This window comes from Squalius cephalus (genome assembly GCF_949319135.1).
Source record: "Squalius cephalus genome assembly, chromosome: 5".
Classification (NCBI taxonomy): Eukaryota; Metazoa; Chordata; class Actinopteri; order Cypriniformes; family Leuciscidae; genus Squalius; species Squalius cephalus.
In genome coordinates, this window is record NC_137126.1 from 47,235,753 (window position 1) to 47,257,831 (window position 22,079).

At 46.3% G+C, this 22,079-nt stretch overlaps 1 protein-coding gene across 2 annotated transcripts in view; it reads left to right on the plus strand.

The window, feature by feature from the left end:
• LOC307158853 (ras-specific guanine nucleotide-releasing factor RalGPS1) overlaps positions 1 to 10,850 on the plus strand; it is a 141,686-nt gene extending 130,836 nt beyond the window's left edge. The window contains exons 15-20 of one of the 2 annotated variants that reach the window (XM_079871814.1): positions 1,840 to 1,920; positions 3,842 to 3,944; positions 6,885 to 6,977; positions 7,147 to 7,252; positions 7,507 to 7,598; positions 8,276 to 10,850. In XM_079871814.1, coding sequence (XP_079727940.1) covers positions 1,840 to 1,920; positions 3,842 to 3,944; positions 6,885 to 6,977; positions 7,147 to 7,252; positions 7,507 to 7,598; positions 8,276 to 8,305 — 505 coding nt within the window. In that variant the 3' untranslated portion in view covers positions 8,306 to 10,850. The remainder of the gene's footprint in view (positions 1 to 1,839; positions 1,921 to 3,841; positions 3,945 to 6,884; positions 6,978 to 7,146; positions 7,253 to 7,506; positions 7,599 to 8,275) is intronic. The other variant, XM_079871815.1, reaches the window with a different exon arrangement.
• The last annotated feature ends 11,229 nt before the right edge of the window (positions 10,851 to 22,079 follow it).

A 22,079-nucleotide genomic window follows, 5' to 3' on the forward strand; every position in this document is an offset into this window, starting at 1 on the left:
ATGAAAAGTTGCGATTTTCTAGGCTGATATGGCTAGGAACTATACTCTCATTCCTGCGTAATAATCAAGAAACGTTGCTGCCGTACCATGAGTCCAGCAGGCGTAATGATATGACGCAGCGCCTGAAAATAGGTCTAATAGGTTAGACAAACTTAGTCCCAGTCACGTTGGAAGTTACCGAGCTGGGGACTATTTTCAGGCGCTGCGTCATATCATTACACCTGCTGGACTCATGGTACGGCAGCAAAGTTTCTTGATTATTACGCAGGAATGAGAGTATAGTTCCTAGCCATATCAGCCTAGAAAATCGCAACTTTTCATTTTCCGTCGGTATTAGTACACGATGTAACTACAGAAGAGTCAAGTTTTAAAGCTACACTGTGTGATATTTTCCCCCATCTAGCGGTGAAATTGTATATGACTACCCAGGGAATATTAGTCTCTGTTCTTTTCAATTCCGAGGGTGTTTTAACTCTTACGTTGGCCGTATTATTCCAAGATTAACATGGCTTCCAGTTCGACTTCGCAAAAAATGCACCTTTAAAACTATTCATCACCTGTGATCCGTCGCAGCACAGATTTATGTTACAAGGTAAACAATACTTTTTCACCATTGACGCGAGGAAAAGTAACGCAAGTTATTCTAGAGGTCGTTCTGCCGTTATGCACAACCATGCTATGGTTAGACAAGCACAATACACTCTTTGGCGAATGTATTTTCAAGATGGAGGCGCAACATGGCTGCCGCCATTCGAGCGACTCGCTCGTATGTATTATAAATGGCAGATTTTACGCTTATGAGAATACTTTATTAGTTGGTGGAAGTAATTACACATTAATGAGCACATATACTTTTGATAGAACAAAGTGTTTTTTGCTAAGAAACAACTTAAAAAGTTACACAGTGTAGCTTTAAATAGGAAAAATATCGAAACTCTTTGGTCATTTTTTTGAGAGAGATGCTAATGGTCCTGTCCGATTCAATGATCTATGCTAAGCTATGCTAAAAGTGGTACCGCCAGACCCGGAGATCGGCTGAATGGATTCGAAAATGGTAAAACTCAACTGTTTAACTCTGGGGGAGTTGTAAAATGAGCCTATTTCCAAAAAAAGTGGAGTATCCCTTTAACTGTATGGCAAGAGAAAGTGAGTAACATCTAATTATTGGATGTACTATCCTTCTAGCATTTGCACAGATTCAATAATTTTATTCTTTTTTCATTAGTCAGTGAGACTCCGTGTATACAAAAAAAAAAAAAAAAGATTTACATAAGATTTATGTATTTGAATTGCATATACAATTTCCATCAATTTGATTTACACAATTTTAACTAATAAACTTAATGTGATGTATATTTATATTTGTCAGTCATACATAAATGAAACGGGTAATATTTCTGTGATTGGACTAATAAAATGAATGTGTTTAAATACACAATAACTAGGTTTATGTATCTATTATCAATAAATCCAATTTGTTTCATACATTTTATTTGCTGTAATACAGCTAACCATATTTTTACAGTTCATACAGTTCAATTTGAATAAATGCATTTTTAGATTATGTGTAATAAAATCAGAAAGATGCAAATAGCTAATAATAAACAGGTTGTTTTTTTTTTAGTGCAGAAATCTTACCCGTTTCTTTTAATTACGACAGACAAATATGCATCACATTAAGTTCATTTGTTTGTTTATGTTAAAATTGTGTAATTCAAACAGAGGGAAATTTTATATGCAATTCGAATCCCTAAATTTAGGCCTAAATATTTGTTTTGAGTGCAGTTGTCGGCTCAAATTGCACTGACGTTAAACTGATTGTGCCGAATGTGCAAACAGGGGCCGCATGTACTCGACTCTGGGCCCTAACTGGAGGGTCCCTCACCGCAACTCCCCCAGAGACCGCAGCCATGCCCACAGGTACCAACTCCACGGGGTCAAAGGTCACCTTCTCCATTCCTCTGGGGCGTCGGGTTCACCTGTCTCGGCATGCAGCGTCTCTTCTTTAACATCCCAGTTTTCCCTCTCTTTCGGGTTTAGACCAAAGACTGTCATGTCTGTCATCTGTTTTCTCTTTTTCCAGATGTCAGGATGTTTATAGACCAGAATTACTGTATTTCTAGAAGAGAAAAGCTCTGTTCTGAAACCTAATGAGCTGCCTTACGGTCCTCTGTCCTCTCGGCCTACCTAGAGACTTCCTTCTGATGCAGAATCCTAACTGGAGTGACACTGAACATGGGCAGCATTCATATCACATTTACTTTTACATTCAGTCATCTAGAACAGGCAGTGCTAGGGCGCTAAAAAAAAATAAAATGAACAAATAATAAAAAACAAGATTAAACTAAATCAATAAATTAACTGATTAAAATAAATAATGACAATTAGGTTAAAATAAATAATAAAACAAACAAAAAGATTAAATAAGATTTATTATTTATTAGATTACAATAAATAATACAGATATTTAAAAAATAAAATATAAAAATAAAATATTCTTTAAAAAATAAAAAAGAAGATTAAACTAATTAAATTAACTTAGTAAAATAAATAAACAATAACAATTATGTTTAAATAAATAATAAAAGCATGATTAAACTAAATAAATACATAAACTTAGTAAAATAAATAAACAATAACTATTATGTTTAAATAAATAATAAAAGCATGATTAAACTAAATAAATAAACTTAGTAAAATAAATAAATAAACAATAACACTCAGATTAATTAAGTTAATATAGGGACCAATTACAATAGGGACCTCACACCATCAGTGCTCGGGCCCTATGTATGTATGTATGTATGTATGTATGTATGTATGCATTTATTTATTTTTCTTTGAGTGAAGATTCTAGAAGCAATGCAAGTGTGATACAAACACACAGGAGACTCGAATCCACACACTGCAACAGTGACTGTCCAATTATAGTATAGTGTAAAATGAAGGAGCTCATTGTAATATATATCCAGATACAGTAGTGGCAAAAAGTGTTTGTTTTGTTTTTATCTCCCAACAAGTTCAATTAAACAATCAAAATATGAGGAAAATATTTCATAATTTTTACATATTCCAAATATGAGGGAAGAACAAAACACTAAACTTGGTTAATTATTTGGCAAACTACAGCTACAGGTTTTATTTTACTATTATGCAAAAAATGCATAGATCAACAAAAAACTAACGGGAAAAAAGCATGCATTGACTACAACATAATCAGTTATTAATATTCTGTTGGCTCTCACTCGTTTTTGCAAGCGTTCATAATTTCTTTGTATGACAGCTTGACCAAAAATGATGTCACAAATATCACAAATAAAACAATCGACTATGCAATATCCTTTTTTACAGTGACATTTTTAATAATATTTGCATAAAGTGTCAAGATGTCCAATTTCCTAAGCCGGACATTACTTTTGGCCACTACTGTGTATATCATAGTTTGAGAGAGTAAAGAAATGGGTAGTGTAGGTCTTCACTGGAAGCTCAGATATGAAAGGCTGTTGACCTTCAGTGTTTACATTGAGAGTCAGCGTAAGATTCCTCGAGTTAAAAGTCTTCTATAGGCAGCTCACTGGGTTTTGACACAGAGCCGGTATCTTCTGAGTGGGTGTTTGCCTGGTGAAGGGAATCTTTCTGTCCTCTTTACACTCGCACGTGCTCATCTTTACTCCATCGCATCCTCAGATCAGATGTGCACTGTAACTTCTGTTCTCTTAGGGCTCATTACATGGTTAGAGAAGCAACTATCACCATATGTCCACTGACCACACACACACACACACACACGGGTCGGTTGTTGTATTGGAGGTGTTCAGCTGATGTGTTTTCCCACTGTCAGTCCGTCAGTAGCAGAGTCCAGTGTGAGTCCCGGAGAGCCAGGCGTCACGATGGAGGGGCCGGTGAAGAGGAAAACCCTGATGAAGGAGGGCAAGAAGCCTACGGTAAAAACACTTCACACTGGGATGATACTTCAAAACACTAATAATAATATGTTTCATTTATATAGCGCCTTTCCCAAGCTCAAGGATGCTACTCAATAACAGCAAAGAACAAACAGTCAGTTCATGCATAATAAATGGACAGTAGATATTTGCCCAAGACATGAGCGATTGCAGTTGCACATCACACTCCAGTCGAATACACACAGAAACAAACAACACTATTTACAGACAGCTAGAAGGTGGGAGTTGAAGCAAAGGTCAGATTCAAAAGACTAATGGTATGTAAGGATACATTATGACTGTAATACAGAGTTATGTGTTACAAGTTCTCCCCGTCTAGGATTGGGAGAGCGTAACAGGATTAAATTAAATCAAAACTTAAACGTGGAGGGTTCCCTTCAGTCCCCTGCCGCAGAGATATGAGCCAAAACTTGATACAAGCGTAAAAAGATTTATTGTGTAGAAGTTTCAATCTTCAGGAGATGGTCACCAAAACAACAAACAAAAGAGGAAACTTACTATTGGAAGGAGAATGACCTACACAGGTAAAAGAAAATAAATAAACAACATATGCTTCCCTCCACTCCCTGACTAACCATAAACAGAGATTAACTTATTACAAAAGAAAAAGGTGACTCAATCTCCCTACTGCTTTCTATAAGAGGTAAAAAAAATAAAAAAATAAAAAATAAATTATATATATATATATATATATATATATATATATATATATATAAATACAATACCTTTTAATACCGAAACAAAGTTAGAAAGAAAAAATGAAGAAAAAAATCATTATCTGATAACAAAGCTATAATGCTGTTTTGACACCCAAGCACACACAAAAGATGAACTGCAATACACCAGGACAACACACCAGTTTCACACTCGGTTACGACAACAGACAACACACAAGTCTGGTGCAGGGGAGAAGTGAACCTCCTCAAGCAGTGTTCAGTCTGCTCTCTTATAGCGTAGCTGTGTAACACTCGTTACGAGTATCAGGTGTGGCCAATTAACTGCAAGGCAAGCGGAGTGAGGGAGAGACAGAACAGAGCACATAACAAAAACAACAATATTTAACAAAGTAAAATACATATCAAAAAGACTTTTTGCATAATACGTCCCCAGGACGTAACATATGGAAAATGTTTAAGAAAAAACATGTCTCTACTACGTAACTTTTTGTGTTCAATAATGAGCGAAGACCTCATAAAACCATCTTCCAAACTCTAATCCCTAATCCACTAAGCCTCATATAATTATTTATATTTTACGGATTTCCTGACTGCATACTTTCATCATTTGTCCATGCATGTTTACATCATAAACATAAATAAAGGAAAGAAAGGCTTGAAGCCACAGGTACACATAATAAAACATCAATAAACATATTACATATTTTACAAATAATACATATTTTGCATAGCAGCATTGACTAGTTTCACAAAACACTTTGTGTTGGTAACAGTGCCAATCTCTAAACCAGCTTTGGTGTATTTGCCTTTAAATAGCCTTGCCAAGTTATAGTTTCCACTGTTATACCTGATCTGATATTAGCAATCGTTGTCTAATGTCAGCGTTGCCAACTAACTTACTTGAAAACAATTGATTTCAACAAGTCAGAACTACAACAGCGATAAACTACTTCCCTGCTCAGTTTTCAGATATCTGTTATTAGGAGAGTTCTGGTGTCATTAGTGACATTTGTACTGATAAAGTGATCATCCGTAACCATGAGCACAACTCGCATAATTACCAAAACAATATTCCTCCGCAAGTAACCTGTGCTTCGACCGTTAGAGGACCAAAAGTCACATTTTTCAGCATTTGCCAATATTTGGTGTATAATGATATTTCTGCATTTGCTCTGAAATGGTGCACACATGAGTACTAACCGCAGATCTCATACAGTACTTCTAGAGCATGGAAATACAAACGGAGAGCTCTTCAGATGTTGATTTACTAATTTGACAACATACTTTACAAAGATAAAGGATGCAACAGGGCAAGTTTGTAGCTTCAACTTTATTTGTTTAAAGGTTGCATGAGGTTTCAGGGCCTTACAGGGCCCAACGTTTGAGCAAACATTCACAATTCCCATCAGGTGTTCCTGTGGCTTTGAGCTGAATAGTTGACTCAAGCGCTCCATCTGGTGACCAACATCTACAAAAACAGCCCATAATCTAACTCTGCTGTGTGCCTTCTTTGAAACACTGTATCTAGAAAGAATATCCAAAAGATTTCCCTTGATATTAAAATAATCAAGCCATGTTTTCCAATGACAGCTTTGAACTGATTTAACACAAAGTATTAATATTGCCAAAAACTCATTGCCAGTATGCTCTGTGCAGTTGTAGAGTTATTTACTGTTCAGTATGTATGCATGTACACTACTGTTAAAAAGTTTAACGCCTGTAATATTTTGAAAGAAGTCTCTTATACTCACTAAGACTGATTTTCTGGTTTTAATCAAAAATACAGTAATATTGTGAAATATTATTATAATTTCAAATTGTTTTTTTTTTCTTTTGTAATATATTGTAAAGTGTAATTTATTCCTGTGATCAAAGCTGAATTTTCAGCATCATTACTCCAGTCTTCAGTGTCACATGATCCTTCAGAAATCATTCTAATATGATGATTTGCTGCTCAAGAAACATTTCTGATTATTGTCATGTTGAAAACAGTTTTTGCTGCTTAATATTTTTTGTGGAAACCGTGATACATTTATTTTCTGGATTCTTTGATGAAAAGAAAGTTCAAAAGAACAGCATTTATTTGAAATATAATCTTTTGTAACATTATAAAAGTCTTTAGAGTCATATTTGAATAAATTAATGCATTCTTGCTGAATATAAGTGTCAATTTATTTAATTTATTTTTAAAATCGTAGTGTATGTGGATTCTGTGTGATGTTTTATTGTATGCTTGTTCTAGCTTGCCTCATGGAGCCGGTACTGGATCTCACTGTGTGGTTCGACTCTGATATTCTACAGATCTAAAGCCCTGCGAGCCGCTGAACGCAAACATGTGAGTGTTTCTGCCATGATACAGGCTAAAAGAATGTCAGAGCAATTCCAATCGTCAACACATTGATGGAGGTTTATGTGATTCTTATAAGAAGAAAAAATCTAATCATTTGAAATGGAAGAACTGCTAAATAAAGATAACACGTCTGAAATGTTCCTCCTGAAAACAGTACAAGTCTCGGGCGTGTAAGAAAGTGTCGGTTCTGGGCTGGATGGTTGTTCTGCCGGATGATCCGGATCAACCCAACATCTTCCAGCTCAACGATCCTGATAAAGGTACATTTTTTCCACAGTAGTTTTACAGTATATGTCACTTCACGAATGATAGTGAGATATATACCTGTGTGTGTGTGTGTATGTGTATGTATGTATGTGTATATATATATATATATATATATATATATATGTATATATATATATATATATATGTATATATATGTATATATATATATATATATATGTATGTATATGTGTATATGTAGTACATTTTTTAATATACATAACTTGAGCATAATCTCTGTGTTTCTTAGGGAATGTTTACAAGTTTCAGACTGGAGATCGGTTCTCTGCGATCCTCTGGCACAAGCGGCTGGAGGAGGCCTGTCGGAGAAGGAGACCTCAGGTATCCACAAATGTGTTTTATATTTACATGCTAGCAATAAAATTATTTTGCGATGGGACTGGACGGTTTGACCAAAATGATCATGGTATGGTAATTTTATATCACAATAATGGTATATATTGCAATATAGTTATTTTTGATGGAAATTCATATGAAAAAAAAAAAACTGTGACGGACATATTTTTTTATTTTTGATAACAAAAGAAAGTCTGAAAACAGTGTCACATAATGTTACACTTAAGTTCAAATCAAAAGTTTGTCATTTTAATTGAAAAGTAAAACTGTAATATAAATATTATTCAATAATATTATAATATAACTAATGTTGACTATAAATTGAAATAGTCTATATATATATATATATATATATATATGTGTGTGTGTGTGTATATGTATATGTATTACTCAGTACTTATTTGAGTACAATGTAACTACATCACCTTAAAATAAGGTGTAGACAAAATATTTTTTATTTATATAAAATACATTAAAAAAAATTAAATCTAATATTGAAAAAAATGAAGACTCTAAATTCTGATTCAATAGTAAAACAGCAAGTTGTGACATTGCTCTGCTACTGTGATCATCTAAACTCCAGCATCATACTGTCCAGCCCTAATCTATTATCTCAGCATTATAACTGTATAATACCATAATTGCTCTTTCCACTCTTTTAGATACCAGCGAATCTCATGTCATTTGAGTAAACAGACTTGTGTAGCTCTCGCCTGAAGACGTTTATAATGTGCCAAAGGCCCACAGAGATTGAGTAGAACATGTTTAGTTCAGCAAAAGGGCAAAGAAGAGCAAAAAACCTTCCATATTGAAGAGTCACTGAGCCGAAGGACTCGATCTGTTCCACCTGCCCTCCATGAGCCCGACGTCCACAACTGAGATCAAGATGTTTGTTACAAACCTGGACGTGTAAGTTTGCTCTCTAGTTCTGGTAAAGGATGTGAGAGGAAAAGACATAAATTTACCCTGTTTCAACTCTTCATGTCTTCAGTATGGAGACTTTTGGATATCGAGGCATTTGTCGTGGAAGCTTCAGTGAGCATTTTACTTGAACACATGCATTGTGGGAATTAAATTCTTGAAAAGCTTGAGATGGGCATCGATGTGCGGATATAAGTGAGTTTTACAGGAAAGAGAAAACCGTGCCACCAGTCTTGATGTGTCCCCGTTGGAGATCATCTGTAGCCGAAGACTAAAAAGCCAAACTAACAGGCATTTGCTCCTACAAAGAGCCGTAACAAACAAAACACAGATGGATCCGCACAATTCCTCAAAGCGGAAGACTTAAACCAGCGAATGACTCTCATCGGTTCATGGTTTAGTTACACACACACAATGGTTGCCAAGATCTCTAACCATATCTCTTTTAAGCAGTGATTTTTATTTGTGGTCAACGTTATGATGTGAAAATGACAGATCTGGCTGAAGGATATTTGTGAGTGTGACTTGTTTACATCAGGGATTCTGTATCCAGTTTCAGTTTTAGCCATTTTATACTCGGAAAAGCTAGTTTTGGGCTTTAAGTATTAACAAATTCTCCTGACTTTTCTGTCAAATGAAGGTTTTGCCTGATTTTAAGTAGGTTTAGCTCACAACTTAAACCAGATGAAATATGTCCAACAAAAGCAAGCGGTTTGTGTTCGTCACATTTAATTTTCTTTGAAAGTGTTTCTTGTAACGGGACAAAACAGTTTTATATCACTATCACTCAAAAAATCATGTAAATTATCATTGAAAAAATCCTAAGCGCTCACATTCACTTACTGACTCTCACAAAACCCTTCAAGAACATGTCCATGTCATATCTTAAGATATCTATGTCATATCTTAGCCACAAATGAATAAAGAAATTGGTTGTGCTTAAACATTTGTTGCATTGTGACATTATTTTGATGGCAATTAAGCACATTTAACCCCAAATTGTAATACAAACTGTAATACAAAAAAAACTGATATATTATTTAAATTGTAAGTATTTATACATCATGGTCATATTTATTGTACTGCCTTTAATTTATGCTTATTGATTTCTTTTTTAAATTATTGAATGTTTTTTTTTTTTAAATATTGTAATGCAATTAAAATGCTTAATTGTCAAGAAAATGTCACAAGGATTTTTTTTTAAAAAGTAAGAATACGCTCAATTTTCTTATGCAAAACATAATTTCTTATAGATATATTTTGAGTTTTGCTGTGAAATGTGACCTGGACATGTTAAGCTGAGATTTATCCTCCATAAACATCAATGCTGGAATACATGTAGTGACGTGCAGATATGACAGCTGTAAATAACTGAACAGAGTTTTGATTTTGAAGAGATATCTATTCTTTTATGTCTGATTATATCAGTTTAGTTAAGAATGTGAAGCATCTGACGGCAGGCAACGATGTTTTAGCGTTTAATATTGATTTGAGATGCTCATTCAGATCGAGTGAAAGATCAACACTGGGTAATAATGTAGTCATCTGTAAGTTTATTTCTCAAATTTCTGTGCAGGACTGATGATTGTAATGAAGAGTGTGTGTGTGTGTGTGTGTGTGTGTGTGTGTGTGTTATAGCATGTTTGAATGACGTTAAACTCTTATAGAGGTCTGTCACTGAAGGAGAAACACTGGACACACAATCCACAATCTCTGAGTATATTCATATCAGCTTCAGAAATCTGACATAAAGCAGAATCAGAGGAATAATTCTCTTCAGAAGGAAAATTCTGTCATTATTTACATAATTGATCCAGTATGCTGATTTATTATTAAAGGGCATATTTGAGTTTTTCCATATATTGACCATTTGGAGGTTTGGAACGGCATGAGGGTTAGTGAATAATGACAAAATTTTAATTTTGGTACGAATTATCCCTTTACAGTGAATTGTCAGATATTTTTAAAACACTCTTCTGAGTCTAATAATATCGCAGCACACAGCAAACTGACTAGTTATTTGTTGCGAGTATTATTTATCTGGCATCAATTTTGCCTTTCTGTGTATGAAATAAACTGTTTTTGTTGAAGAGACACATTTTTATTTCTGTATTGTTCGAGCGATCACTTTCATAAAACACACAGACACACACATGTACAGATGCGCTGCATGTACATTATGACTGTGAATTCACTCTTGTGTTGTCATGTAAATATGTTGCTAAATTATTTCTTGTTTGCCATCGTGGTACATGTGGTTTATCAGCTAAAAGGCTGATTCTTCTGTACAGACATTAAAAGCAGTGAACACAGGTTTGCCTTGGTCTACACTTTATTTTCATTTGATTTCTGTAAGAAGTTAACATTGGCCATTTGTTTGTGGTTTGAGATTATGAGAATGGAAAAGATCTGTGGTTATTGGATCTATCAGTGGTTAGTGCACTCGAGTGCACTACTCTCTCACTGAGGAGAGTGAGTCGCCGGCTGAGGAGAGTGAGTCGTCGGCTGAGGAGAGTGAGTCGCCGGCTGAGGAGAGTGAGTCGCCGGCTGAGGAGAGTGAGTCAGCCGCTGAGGAGAGTGAGTCAGCCGCTGAGGAGAGTGAGTCGCCGGCTGAGGAGAGTGAGTCAGTCGCTGAGGAGAGTGAGTCGCCGGCTGAGGAGAGTGAGTCGCCGGCTGAGGAGAGTGAGTCGCAGGCTGAGGAGAGTGAGTCAGCCGCTGAGGAGAGTGAGTCGCCGCTGAGGAGAGTGAGTCGCAGGCTGAGGAGAGTGAGTCGCCGGCTGAGGAGAGTGAGTCGCCGGCTGAGGAGAGTGAGTCAGCCGCTGAGGAGAGTGAGTCAGCCGCTGAGGAGAGTGAGTCGCAGGCTGAGGAGAGTGAGTCGCAGGCTGAGGAGAGTGAGTCGCCGGCTGAGGAGAGTGAGTCGCAGGCTGAGGAGAGTGAGTCGCCGGCTGAGGAGAGTGAGTCGCCGGCTGAGGAGAGTGAGTCGTCGGCTGAGGAGAGTGAGTCGCCGGCTGAGGAGAGTGAGTCAGCCGCTGAGGAGAGTGAGTCAGCCGCTGAGGAGAGTGAGTCGCCGGCTGAGGAGAGTGAGTCGCCCGCTGAGGAGAGTGAGTCAGCCGCTGAGGAGAGTGAGTCGCCGGCTGAGGAGAGTGAGTCGCCGGCTGAGGAGAGTGAGTCAGTCGCTGAGGAGAGTGAGTCGCCGGCTGAGGAGAGTGAGTCGCCGGCTGAGGAGAGTGAGTCAGCCGCTGAGGAGAGTGAGTCGTCGGCTGAGGAGAGTGAGTCGCCGGCTGAGGAGAGTGAGTCGCAGGCTGAGGAGAGTGAGTCGCAGGCTGAGGAGAGTGAGTCAGCCGCTGAGGAGAGTGAGTCGCCGGCTGAGGAGAGTGAGTCGCCGGCTGAGGAGAGTGAGTCGCCGGCTGAGGAGAGTGAGTCGCAGGCTGAGGAGAGTGAGTCGCCGGCTGAGGAGAGTGAGTCGCAGGCTGAGGAGAGTGAGTCGCCCGCTGAGGAGAGTGAGTCAGCCGCTGAGGAGAGTGAGTCGCCCGCTGAGGAGAGTGAGTCAGCCGCTGAGGAGAGTGAGTCGCCCGCTGAGGAGAGTGAGTCGCCGGCTGAGGAGAGTGAGTCGCCGGCTGAGGAGAGTGAGTCGTCGGCTGAGGAGAGTGAGTCGCCGGCTGAGGAGAGTGAGTCGCCCGCTGAGGAGAGTGAGTCGCAGGCTGAGGAGAGTGAGTCGCCCGCTGAGGAGAGTGAGTCAGCCGCTGAGGAGAGTGAGTCGTCGGCTGAGGAGAGTGAGTCGCCGGCTGAGGAGAGTGAGTCAGCCGCTGAGGAGAGTGAGTCGCCCGCTGAGGAGAGTGAGTCAGCCGCTGAGGAGAGTGAGTCGCCGGCTGAGGAGAGTGAGTCGTCGGCTGAGGAGAGTGAGTCGCCGGCTGAGGAGAGTGAGTCAGCCGCTGAGGAGAGTGAGTCGCCGGCTGAGGAGAGTGAGTCGCCGGCTGAGGAGAGTGAGTCAGCCGCTGAGGAGAGTGAGTCAGCCGCTGAGGAGAGTGAGTCGCCGGCTGAGGAGAGTGAGTCAGCCGCTGAGGAGAGTGAGTCGTCGGCTGAGGAGAGTGAGTCGCCGGCTGAGGAGAGTGAGTCAGCCGCTGAGGAGAGTGAGTCGCCGGCTGAGGAGAGTGAGTCGCCCGCTGAGGAGAGTGAGTCGCCGGCTGAGGAGAGTGAGTCAGCCGCTAAGGAGAGTGAGTCAGCCGCTGAGGAGAGTGAGTCGCCGGCTGAGGAGAGTGAGTCGCCCGCTGAGGAGAGTGAGTCAACCGCTGAGGAGAGTGAGTCGCCGGCTGAGGAGAGTGAGTCGCAGGCTGAGGAGAGTGAGTCAGCCGCTGAGGAGAGTGAGTCGCCGGCTGAGGAGAGTGAGTCGCCCGCTGAGGAGAGTGAGTCGCCGGCTGAGGAGAGTGAGTCGCCGGCTGAGGAGAGTGAGTCGCCCGCTGAGGAGAGTGAGTCGCCGGCTGAGGAGAGTGAGTCAGCCGCTGAGGAGAGTGAGTCAGCCGCTGAGGAGAGTGAGTCGCCGGCTGAGGAGAGTGAGTCGCCCGCTGAGGAGAGTGAGTCAACCGCTGAGGAGAGTGAGTCGCCGGCTGAGGAGAGTGAGTCGCAGGCTGAGGAGAGTGAGTCAGCCGCTGAGGAGAGTGAGTCGCCGGCTGAGGAGAGTGAGTCGCCCGCTGAGGAGAGTGAGTCGCCGGCTGAGGAGAGTGAGTCGCCGGCTGAGGAGAGTGAGTCAGCCGCTGAGGAGAGTGAGTCAGCCGCTGAGGAGAGTGAGTCGCCGGCTGAGGAGAGTGAGTCAGTCGCTGAGGAGAGTGAGTCGCCGGCTGAGGAGAGTGAGTCGCCGGCTGAGGAGAGTGAGTCGCAGGCTGAGGAGAGTGAGTCAGCCGCTGAGGAGAGTGAGTCGCCGCTGAGGAGAGTGAGTCGCAGGCTGAGGAGAGTGAGTCGCCGGCTGAGGAGAGTGAGTCGCCGGCTGAGGAGAGTGAGTCAGCCGCTGAGGAGAGTGAGTCAGCCGCTGAGGAGAGTGAGTCGCAGGCTGAGGAGAGTGAGTCGCAGGCTGAGGAGAGTGAGTCGCCGGCTGAGGAGAGTGAGTCAGCCGCTGAGGAGAGTGAGTCGCCGGCTGAGGAGAGTGAGTCGCCGGCTGAGGAGAGTGAGTCGTCGGCTGAGGAGAGTGAGTCAGCCGCTGAGGAGAGTGAGTCAGCCGCTGAGGAGAGTGAGTCGCCGGCTGAGGAGAGTGAGTCGCCCGCTGAGGAGAGTGAGTCAGCCGCTGAGGAGAGTGAGTCGCCGGCTGAGGAGAGTGAGTCGCCGGCTGAGGAGAGTGAGTCAGCCGCTGAGGAGAGTGAGTCGCAGGCTGAGGAGAGTGAGTCGCAGGCTGAGGAGAGTGAGTCAGCCGCTGAGGAGAGTGAGTCGCCGGCTGAGGAGAGTGAGTCGCCCGCTGAGGAGAGTGAGTCGCCGGCTGAGGAGAGTGAGTCGCCGGCTGAGGAGAGTGAGTCAGCCGCTGAGGAGAGTGAGTCAGCCGCTGAGGAGAGTGAGTCGCCGGCTGAGGAGAGTGAGTCAGTCGCTGAGGAGAGTGAGTCGCCGGCTGAGGAGAGTGAGTCGCCGGCTGAGGAGAGTGAGTCGCAGGCTGAGGAGAGTGAGTCAGCCGCTGAGGAGAGTGAGTCGCCGGCTGAGGAGAGTGAGTCGCCCGCTGAGGAGAGTGAGTCGCCCGCTGAGGAGAGTGAGTCAGCCGCTGAGGAGAGTGAGTCGTCGGCTGAGGAGAGTGAGTCGCCGGCTGAGGAGAGTGAGTCAGCCGCTGAGGAGAGTGAGTCGCCCGCTGAGGAGAGTGAGTCAGCCGCTGAGGAGAGTGAGTCGCCGGCTGAGGAGAGTGAGTCGCCCGCTGAGGAGAGTGAGTCGCCGGCTGAGGAGAGTGAGTCGCCGGCTGAGGAGAGTGAGTCGCCCGCTGAGGAGAGTGAGTCGCCGGCTGAGGAGAGTGAGTCGCCGGCTGAGGAGAGTGAGTCGCCCGCTGAGGAGAGTGAGTCGCCGGCTGAGGAGAGTGAGTCAGCCGCTGAGGAGAGTGAGTCAGCCGCTGAGGAGAGTGAGTCGCCGGCTGAGGAGAGTGAGTCGCCCGCTGAGGAGAGTGAGTCAACCGCTGAGGAGAGTGAGTCGCCGGCTGAGGAGAGTGAGTCGCAGGCTGAGGAGAGTGAGTCAGCCGCTGAGGAGAGTGAGTCGCCGGCTGAGGAGAGTGAGTCGCCCGCTGAGGAGAGTGAGTCGCCGGCTGAGGAGAGTGAGTCGCCGGCTGAGGAGAGTGAGTCAGCCGCTGAGGAGAGTGAGTCAGCCGCTGAGGAGAGTGAGTCGCCGGCTGAGGAGAGTGAGTCAGTCGCTGAGGAGAGTGAGTCGCCGGCTGAGGAGAGTGAGTCGCCGGCTGAGGAGAGTGAGTCGCAGGCTGAGGAGAGTGAGTCAGCCGCTGAGGAGAGTGAGTCGCCGCTGAGGAGAGTGAGTCGCAGGCTGAGGAGAGTGAGTCGCCGGCTGAGGAGAGTGAGTCGCCGGCTGAGGAGAGTGAGTCAGCCGCTGAGGAGAGTGAGTCAGCCGCTGAGGAGAGTGAGTCGCAGGCTGAGGAGAGTGAGTCGCAGGCTGAGGAGAGTGAGTCGCCGGCTGAGGAGAGTGAGTCGCAGGCTGAGGAGAGTGAGTCGCCGGCTGAGGAGAGTGAGTCGCCGGCTGAGGAGAGTGAGTCGTCGGCTGAGGAGAGTGAGTCGCCGGCTGAGGAGAGTGAGTCGCCGGCTGAGGAGAGTGAGTCAGTCGCTGAGGAGAGTGAGTCGCCGGCTGAGGAGAGTGAGTCGCCGGCTGAGGAGAGTGAGTCAGCCGCTGAGGAGAGTGAGTCGTCGGCTGAGGAGAGTGAGTCGCCGGCTGAGGAGAGTGAGTCGCAGGCTGAGGAGAGTGAGTCGCCGGCTGAGGAGAGTGAGTCAGCCGCTGAGGAGAGTGAGTCGCCCGCTGAGGAGAGTGAGTCAGCCGCTGAGGAGAGTGAGTCGCCGGCTGAGGAGAGTGAGTCGTCGGCTGAGGAGAGTGAGTCGCCGGCTGAGGAGAGTGAGTCAGCCGCTGAGGAGAGTGAGTCGCCGGCTGAGGAGAGTGAGTTGCAGGCTGAGGAGAGTGAGTCAGCCGCTGAGGAGAGTGAGTCGCCGGCTGAGGAGAGTGAGTCGCCCGCTGAGGAGAGTGAGTCGCCGGCTGAGGAGAGTGAGTCAGCCGCTGAGGAGAGTGAGTCAGCCGCTGAGGAGAGTGAGTCGCCGGCTGAGGAGAGTGAGTCGCCCGCTGAGGAGAGTGAGTCAACCGCTGAGGAGAGTGAGTCGCCGGCTGAGGAGAGTGAGTCGCAGGCTGAGGAGAGTGAGTCAGCCGCTGAGGAGAGTGAGTCGCCGGCTGAGGAGAGTGAGTCGCCCGCTGAGGAGAGTGAGTCGCCGGCTGAGGAGAGTGAGTCGCCGGCTGAGGAGAGTGAGTCGCCGGCTGAGGAGAGTGAGTCAGCCGCTGAGGAGAGTGAGTCGCCGGCTGAGGAGAGTGAGTCGCCGGCTGAGGAGAGTGAGTCGCCGGCTGAGGAGAGTGAGTCAGCCGCTGAGGAGAGTGAGTCGCCGGCTGAGGAGAGTGAGTCAGCCGCTGAGGAGAGTGAGTCGCCCACTGAGGAGAGTGAGTCGCCGGCTGAGGAGAGTGAGTCGCCGGCTGAGGAGAGTGAGTCGCCTGCTGAGGAGAGTGAGTCGCCGGCTGAGGAGAGTGAGTCGCCGGCTGAGGAGAGTGAGTCGCCGGCTGAGGAGAGTGAGTCGCAGGCTGAGGAGAGTGAGTCAGCCGCTGAGGAGAGTGAGTCGCCCGCTGAGGAGAGTGAGTCGCCCGCTGAGGAGAGTGAGTCGCCCGCTGAGGAGAGTGAGTCGCCGGCTGAGGAGAGTGAGTCGCCGGCTGAGGAGAGTGAGTCACCGCTGAGGAGAGTGAGTCAGCCGCTGAGGAGAGTGAGTCAGCCGCTGAGGAGAGTGAGTCGCCCGCTGAGGAGAGTGAGTCGCCCGCTGAGGAGAGTGAGTCGCCCGCTGAGGAGAGTGAGTCGCCCGCTGAGGAGAGTGAGTCGTCGGCTGAGGAGAGTGAGTCGCCGGCTGAGGAGAGTGAGTCGCCGCTGAGGAGAGTGAGTCGCAGGCTGAGGAGAGTGAGTCGCCGGCTGAGGAGAGTGAGTCAGCCGCTGAGGAGAGTGAGTCAGCCGCTGAGGAGAGTGAGTCACCGCTGAGGAGAGTGAGTCAGCCGCTGAGGAGAGTGAGTCAGCCGGCTGAGGAGAGTGAGTCGCCCGCTGAGGAGAGTGAGTCGTCGGCTGAGGAGAGTGAGTCGCAGGCTGAGGAGAGTGAGTCGCCGGCTGAGGAGAGTGAGTCGCCGGCTGAGGAGAGTGAGTCAGCCGCTGAGGAGAGTGAGTCGCCGGCTGAGGAGAGTGAGTCGCCGGCTGAGGAGAGTGAGTCGCCGCTGAGGAGAGTGAGTCGCAGGCTGAGGAGAGTGAGTCGCCGGCTGAGGAGAGTGAGTCGCCCGCTGAGGAGAGTGAGTCGCCCGCTGAGGAGAGTGAGTCGCCCGCTGAGGAGAGTGAGTCGTCGGCTGAGGAGAGTGAGTCGCAGGCTGAGGAGAGTGAGTCGCCGGCTGAGGAGAGTGAGTCGCCGGCTGAGGAGAGTGAGTCAGCCGCTGAGGAGAGTGAGTCGCCCGCTGAGGAGAGTGAGTCGTCGGCTGAGGAGAGTGAGTCGCCCGCTGAGGAGAGTGAGTCGCCCGCTGAGGAGAGTGAGTCGTCGGCTGAGGAGAGTGAGTCGCCGGCTGAGGAGAGTGAGTCGCAGGCTGAGGAGAGTGAGTCGCCGGCTGAGGAGAGTGAGTCAGCCGCTGAGGAGAGTGAGTCGCCGGCTGAGGAGAGTGAGTCGCCGGCTGAGGAGAGTGAGTCGCCGGCTGAGGAGAGTGAGTCAGCCGCTGAGGAGAGTGAGTTGCCCGCTGAGGAGAGTGAGTCGCCGGCTGAGGAGAGTGAGTCGCCGGCTGAGGAGAGTGAGTCAGCCGCTGAGGAGAGTGAGTCGCCGGCTGAGGAGAGTGAGTCAGCGGCTGAGGAGAGTGAGTCGCCGGCTGAGGAGAGTGAGTCGCCGGCTGAGGAGAGTGAGTCGCCGGCTGAGGAGAGTGAGTCGCCGGCTGAGGAGAGTGAGTCGCAGGCTGAGGAGAGTGAGTCGCCCGCTGAGGAGAGTGAGTCGCCGGCTGAGGAGAGTGAGTCGCCGGCTGAGGAGAGTGAGTCGCCCGCTGAGGAGAGTGAGTCGCCCGCTGAGGAGAGTGAGTCGCCCGCTGAGGAGAGTGAGTCGTCGGCTGAGGAGAGTGAGTCACCGCTGAGGAGAGTGAGTCAGCCGCTGAGGAGAGTGAGTCAGCCGCTGAGGAGAGTGAGTCGCCCGCTGAGGAGAGTGAGTCGCCCGCTGAGGAGAGTGAGTCGCAGGCTGAGGAGAGTGAGTCGCCCGCTGAGGAGAGTGAGTCGCCCGCTGAGGAGAGTGAGTCGTCGGCTGAGGAGAGTGAGTCGCCGGCTGAGGAGAGTGAGTCGCCGCTGAGGAGAGTGAGTCGCAGGCTGAGGAGAGTGAGTCGCCGGCTGAGGAGAGTGAGTCAGCCGCTGAGGAGAGTGAGTCAGCCGCTGAGGAGAGTGAGTCACCGCTGAGGAGAGTGAGTCAGCCGCTGAGGAGAGTGAGTCAGCCGGCTGAGGAGAGTGAGTCGCCCGCTGAGGAGAGTGAGTCGTCGGCTGAGGAGAGTGAGTCGCAGGCTGAGGAGAGTGAGTCGCCGGCTGAGGAGAGTGAGTCGCCGGCTGAGGAGAGTGAGTCAGCCGCTGAGGAGAGTGAGTCGCCGGCTGAGGAGAGTGAGTCGCCGGCTGAGGAGAGTGAGTCGCCGGCTGAGGAGAGTAAGTCAGCCGCTGAGGAGAGTGAGTCACCCTCTGAGGAGAGTGAGTCAGCCGCTGAGGAGAGTGAGTCGCCGGCTGAGGAGAGTGAGGTCGCCGGCTGAGGAGAGTGAGTCGCCGCTGAGGAGAGTGAGTCGCCGGCTGAGGAGAGTGAGTCGCCGGCTGAGGAGAGTGAGTCGCCGGCTGAGGAGAGTGAGTCGCCGCTGAGGAGAGTGAGTCGCCGCTGAGGAGAGTGAGGTCGCCGGCTGAGGAGATTGAGTCGCCGGCTGAGGAGCTTCCAAATATGCTACGGTTGGTCTCTTTGTCATTCTCGCGGAGAGATCTCGCTTGAGTCTGCACAGCTTTTGGGTTGGCAATATTGCTCCTCACTGTAGCTGCGTGTCAAGGAAAAACAAAGATATGCAATTTTGCATTGGACTTTATTGGGTTATTGGACTTTATTGGATTGTTTTCAGACCCATTGGTTATCCAGGGTCTTTACAAATGCAGTGTTCCGGCCACTGGAGTTGAGGTGAGTGTTGTAGAACTTATTGGATAACCAGGGTTCAATTGGATTCCAGGGGAATGAGAGCTACCCTCACAGAAGACAAAAGACAGGTGTTGCAGAGAACCTTGTTAAAGTTTCAGGTCCATTGCAAGCTCCCTTTATCAGCTTCCTAAGACTGACAGGTCTTCTCACAGCGGCGTCATCAGTCATTTAGCTAGGCCTGTTGCATCTTCGTCCGTTCCAACGCTGGTTGATAGCCAAACGTTTGTCACCGGTTCACAATTGACACACGCTGGTTCGGGTCACGACCAGTTGTGCAGCCTCTCTGAGACTTTGGAGAAGGGACCGATTTCATCTGAATGGAGTGCCAATTGGGCCACCTCCAGCAGGGAGGTGGTAACCACGGATGCCCCCCTCAGTGGGTGGGGAGGACTTTGGCATCACCGAGGTATTCGGGGCAGTTGGGACCAACAGTTAAGGGCTCTTCATATCAATCTGCTGGAACTGTGGGCAGTATTTTCACCCTGAGACATTTCAAGCAGGAAGTATCAGGGAGACACATTCTGGTGAGGACAGACAATACCACAGTGGTACTTTTAATCAATCACCAAGGGGCCACCAGGTCCTTACCCTGTCTCCAGTTGACAAGAAGACTTCTATTGTGGGCAAACAACCACTTTCTTTCAGTCAGAGCTACTCACATCTCCGGTTGCTGCAACAGTGTAGCAGACGCACTTTCCCGTTTGGAGCCGAGACCAAGGGAGTGGTGTCTGCACAAGTAAGTTGTTCAGTCAATTTGGAGGAGCTACAGAATAGCGGCCGTGGACCTTTTCGCCAGCAGGACATCAACTCACTGTCCGTTATGGTTTTCAGCGCAGGAGGAGGAAGGTTCATTGGGACAGGATGCCATGGTCCACGAATGGCCAGATATTCTCCTCTATGCCTTTCCCCCAATTCCACTCCTTTGGTCCGTCCTGAGACGAGTGCAGGAGAAGCATCACAGGCTCATTGTAGTGGCTCCTTGTTGGTCAGCAATGCCTTGGTTCAGTCTCTCATCAACTCTAACAATGGGGCCACCTCACCCCCTGCCACCGCGAAAGGATCTGCTGTCACAGATGGGAACGGCACTGTAGCATCCCTTCCCAAACAGGCTGAAACTGTGCATCTGGCCCCAGGGGTTGAGAGGGTGCTTTCTCAGTGTTCAGCGGGAGTTCAATTGATGCAAATAGGCTAGTGGTGGCTTTTCTCAAAGGAGCTGTACGGCTAAAGCCACCAGTACAGGTAGTGTGTACCCAGTAGGATTTACGGGTGGTGTTGGACAGGTTGTGTTCAGCACCTTACAAACCTATTGAACAGGCAGATATTAAAAGCTTCTCTATGAAGACAGCATTTCTGTTAGCCATAACATCAGCCAAAAGGTTCGGTGAGTTACATGCTCTGTCGGTGAGTCCACAGTGTCTCAGGTGGGGGCCAGAGGGCAATCAAGTTACACTTATGCCGAACCCAGCATTTCAGCCCAAGGTATTGTCGCCTCAATTCACAAACCAACCCATTCAGCTAGCGGCGTTTATACAAGAGGACAAGGCGGTTCTATGTCCAGTCCGTATGTTGAGGTAGTATGTATCAAAGACTGCCCCATGGTGTACCACTTACCAGCTTTTTGTTTGCTTTGGGACCGGTAGGAAAGGTGCACCCTTGTCATATAGAACCATGCCTTGTCAAATACAACAAAAAACAACAAGGCCAACAAAACATACATAACAACAACCAACATATTATGTGTGTGTGGGTGTGTGTGTGGAACTGGGTGTGTGAGTGGAAGTATCTTAACAAAGTAACATCTTACAGAAAATGTTTTAACTAAATAATAATAAATAAATAAAAATATATTTATGACAATAATAACAACGATGATGATAATAGTAAAAATAATAACTTGAAGATGAGGAAGATATGATAATATAGTCTTATATGATATGATAATATAGTAGCGATAATAATAGCAGCTAGACTTTTCATTAGGGATAGGGGGAGGTTTGACGACAAGGAAGGGGACAAATAATAATAATAACAATAGTAAGGTTATTACTAATATGGTATTAAAAAGGCTGCCTCCGATCCCTCCTTGGCCATGGCATAATTTAGTCCCCAGCCCACGCCACACTACAATGGACCACCAAGAAGAGGAGAACCCAAGAACACTCCCCACCTCCGGCTGCCTCGCACGTGCCATGCTTACCCTGTTTGTTTGCTGAGGGTTATTTTTTTCTTCTTCTTCCCTTTTATTTATTTTTTGCTCGTGATAGACATATATGTATGTCAGCTAGTGTGTTGCAATAAAAAAGCGAGACATGCAGCGTGGAACCAGCTCTGTGCAAAGCCCAGGTCGCCATGCCCATGCCACACTTATCCTGCGTATTTGATTTAATATATTTTTTTATTATTATTATTTATTATTACTATTATTATCACCACTATTTTTTTTTCTCACCCCTTGTTTTAGCTCCCAATTAATGTGTATGTATCTCATCTAATATTTGATGCATTCAAAAAAAACAAGACATGTAGGGCTGAAACAAAAATATTTTTTAAACAAGAAATCTGGGGCGAAAGAATATAGGAATTTTAGATTTCTATCAGAAGCCCAGAGTTTTCTGATCTTACAGAACATGATGGATTGTAAGGCAATCGAAGATTAGTTAAATATACTGGAGCTAAATCATTTAGAGCCTTATAGGTCAGTAGCAATACTTAATCCTACCAGTGTAGAGATGGTAAAATTGGTGTTTCATGATCACCTTTTCTTGACCCAATAAGAACTCTAGCAGCTGCATTTTGGACTAACTTTAGTTTGTTTATTGAGGATGAAGAACAGTCAGTAATGCATTACAGTAATCTAGTCTAGAGGCCTAAAACTTAAAATTTCCATGCAGAGTGGGTAGACTTTTTTCCACGATGTCCTCTTCGAAACAAAATTTAGACAAAACAAAGCTACTAATGTCTAAATTGGTGTCAATCAGCACTGACATTGCACCTGCGATGGTCGGCCATTCGAACGCATTAATTGCCAAATGCAAGGCGTCGGATTATTTTCCCAATTTCCTTAATAATCATTGTTATACACCAACAAGCTCTATGCAAAAATACTGAATATGAAAGAGAC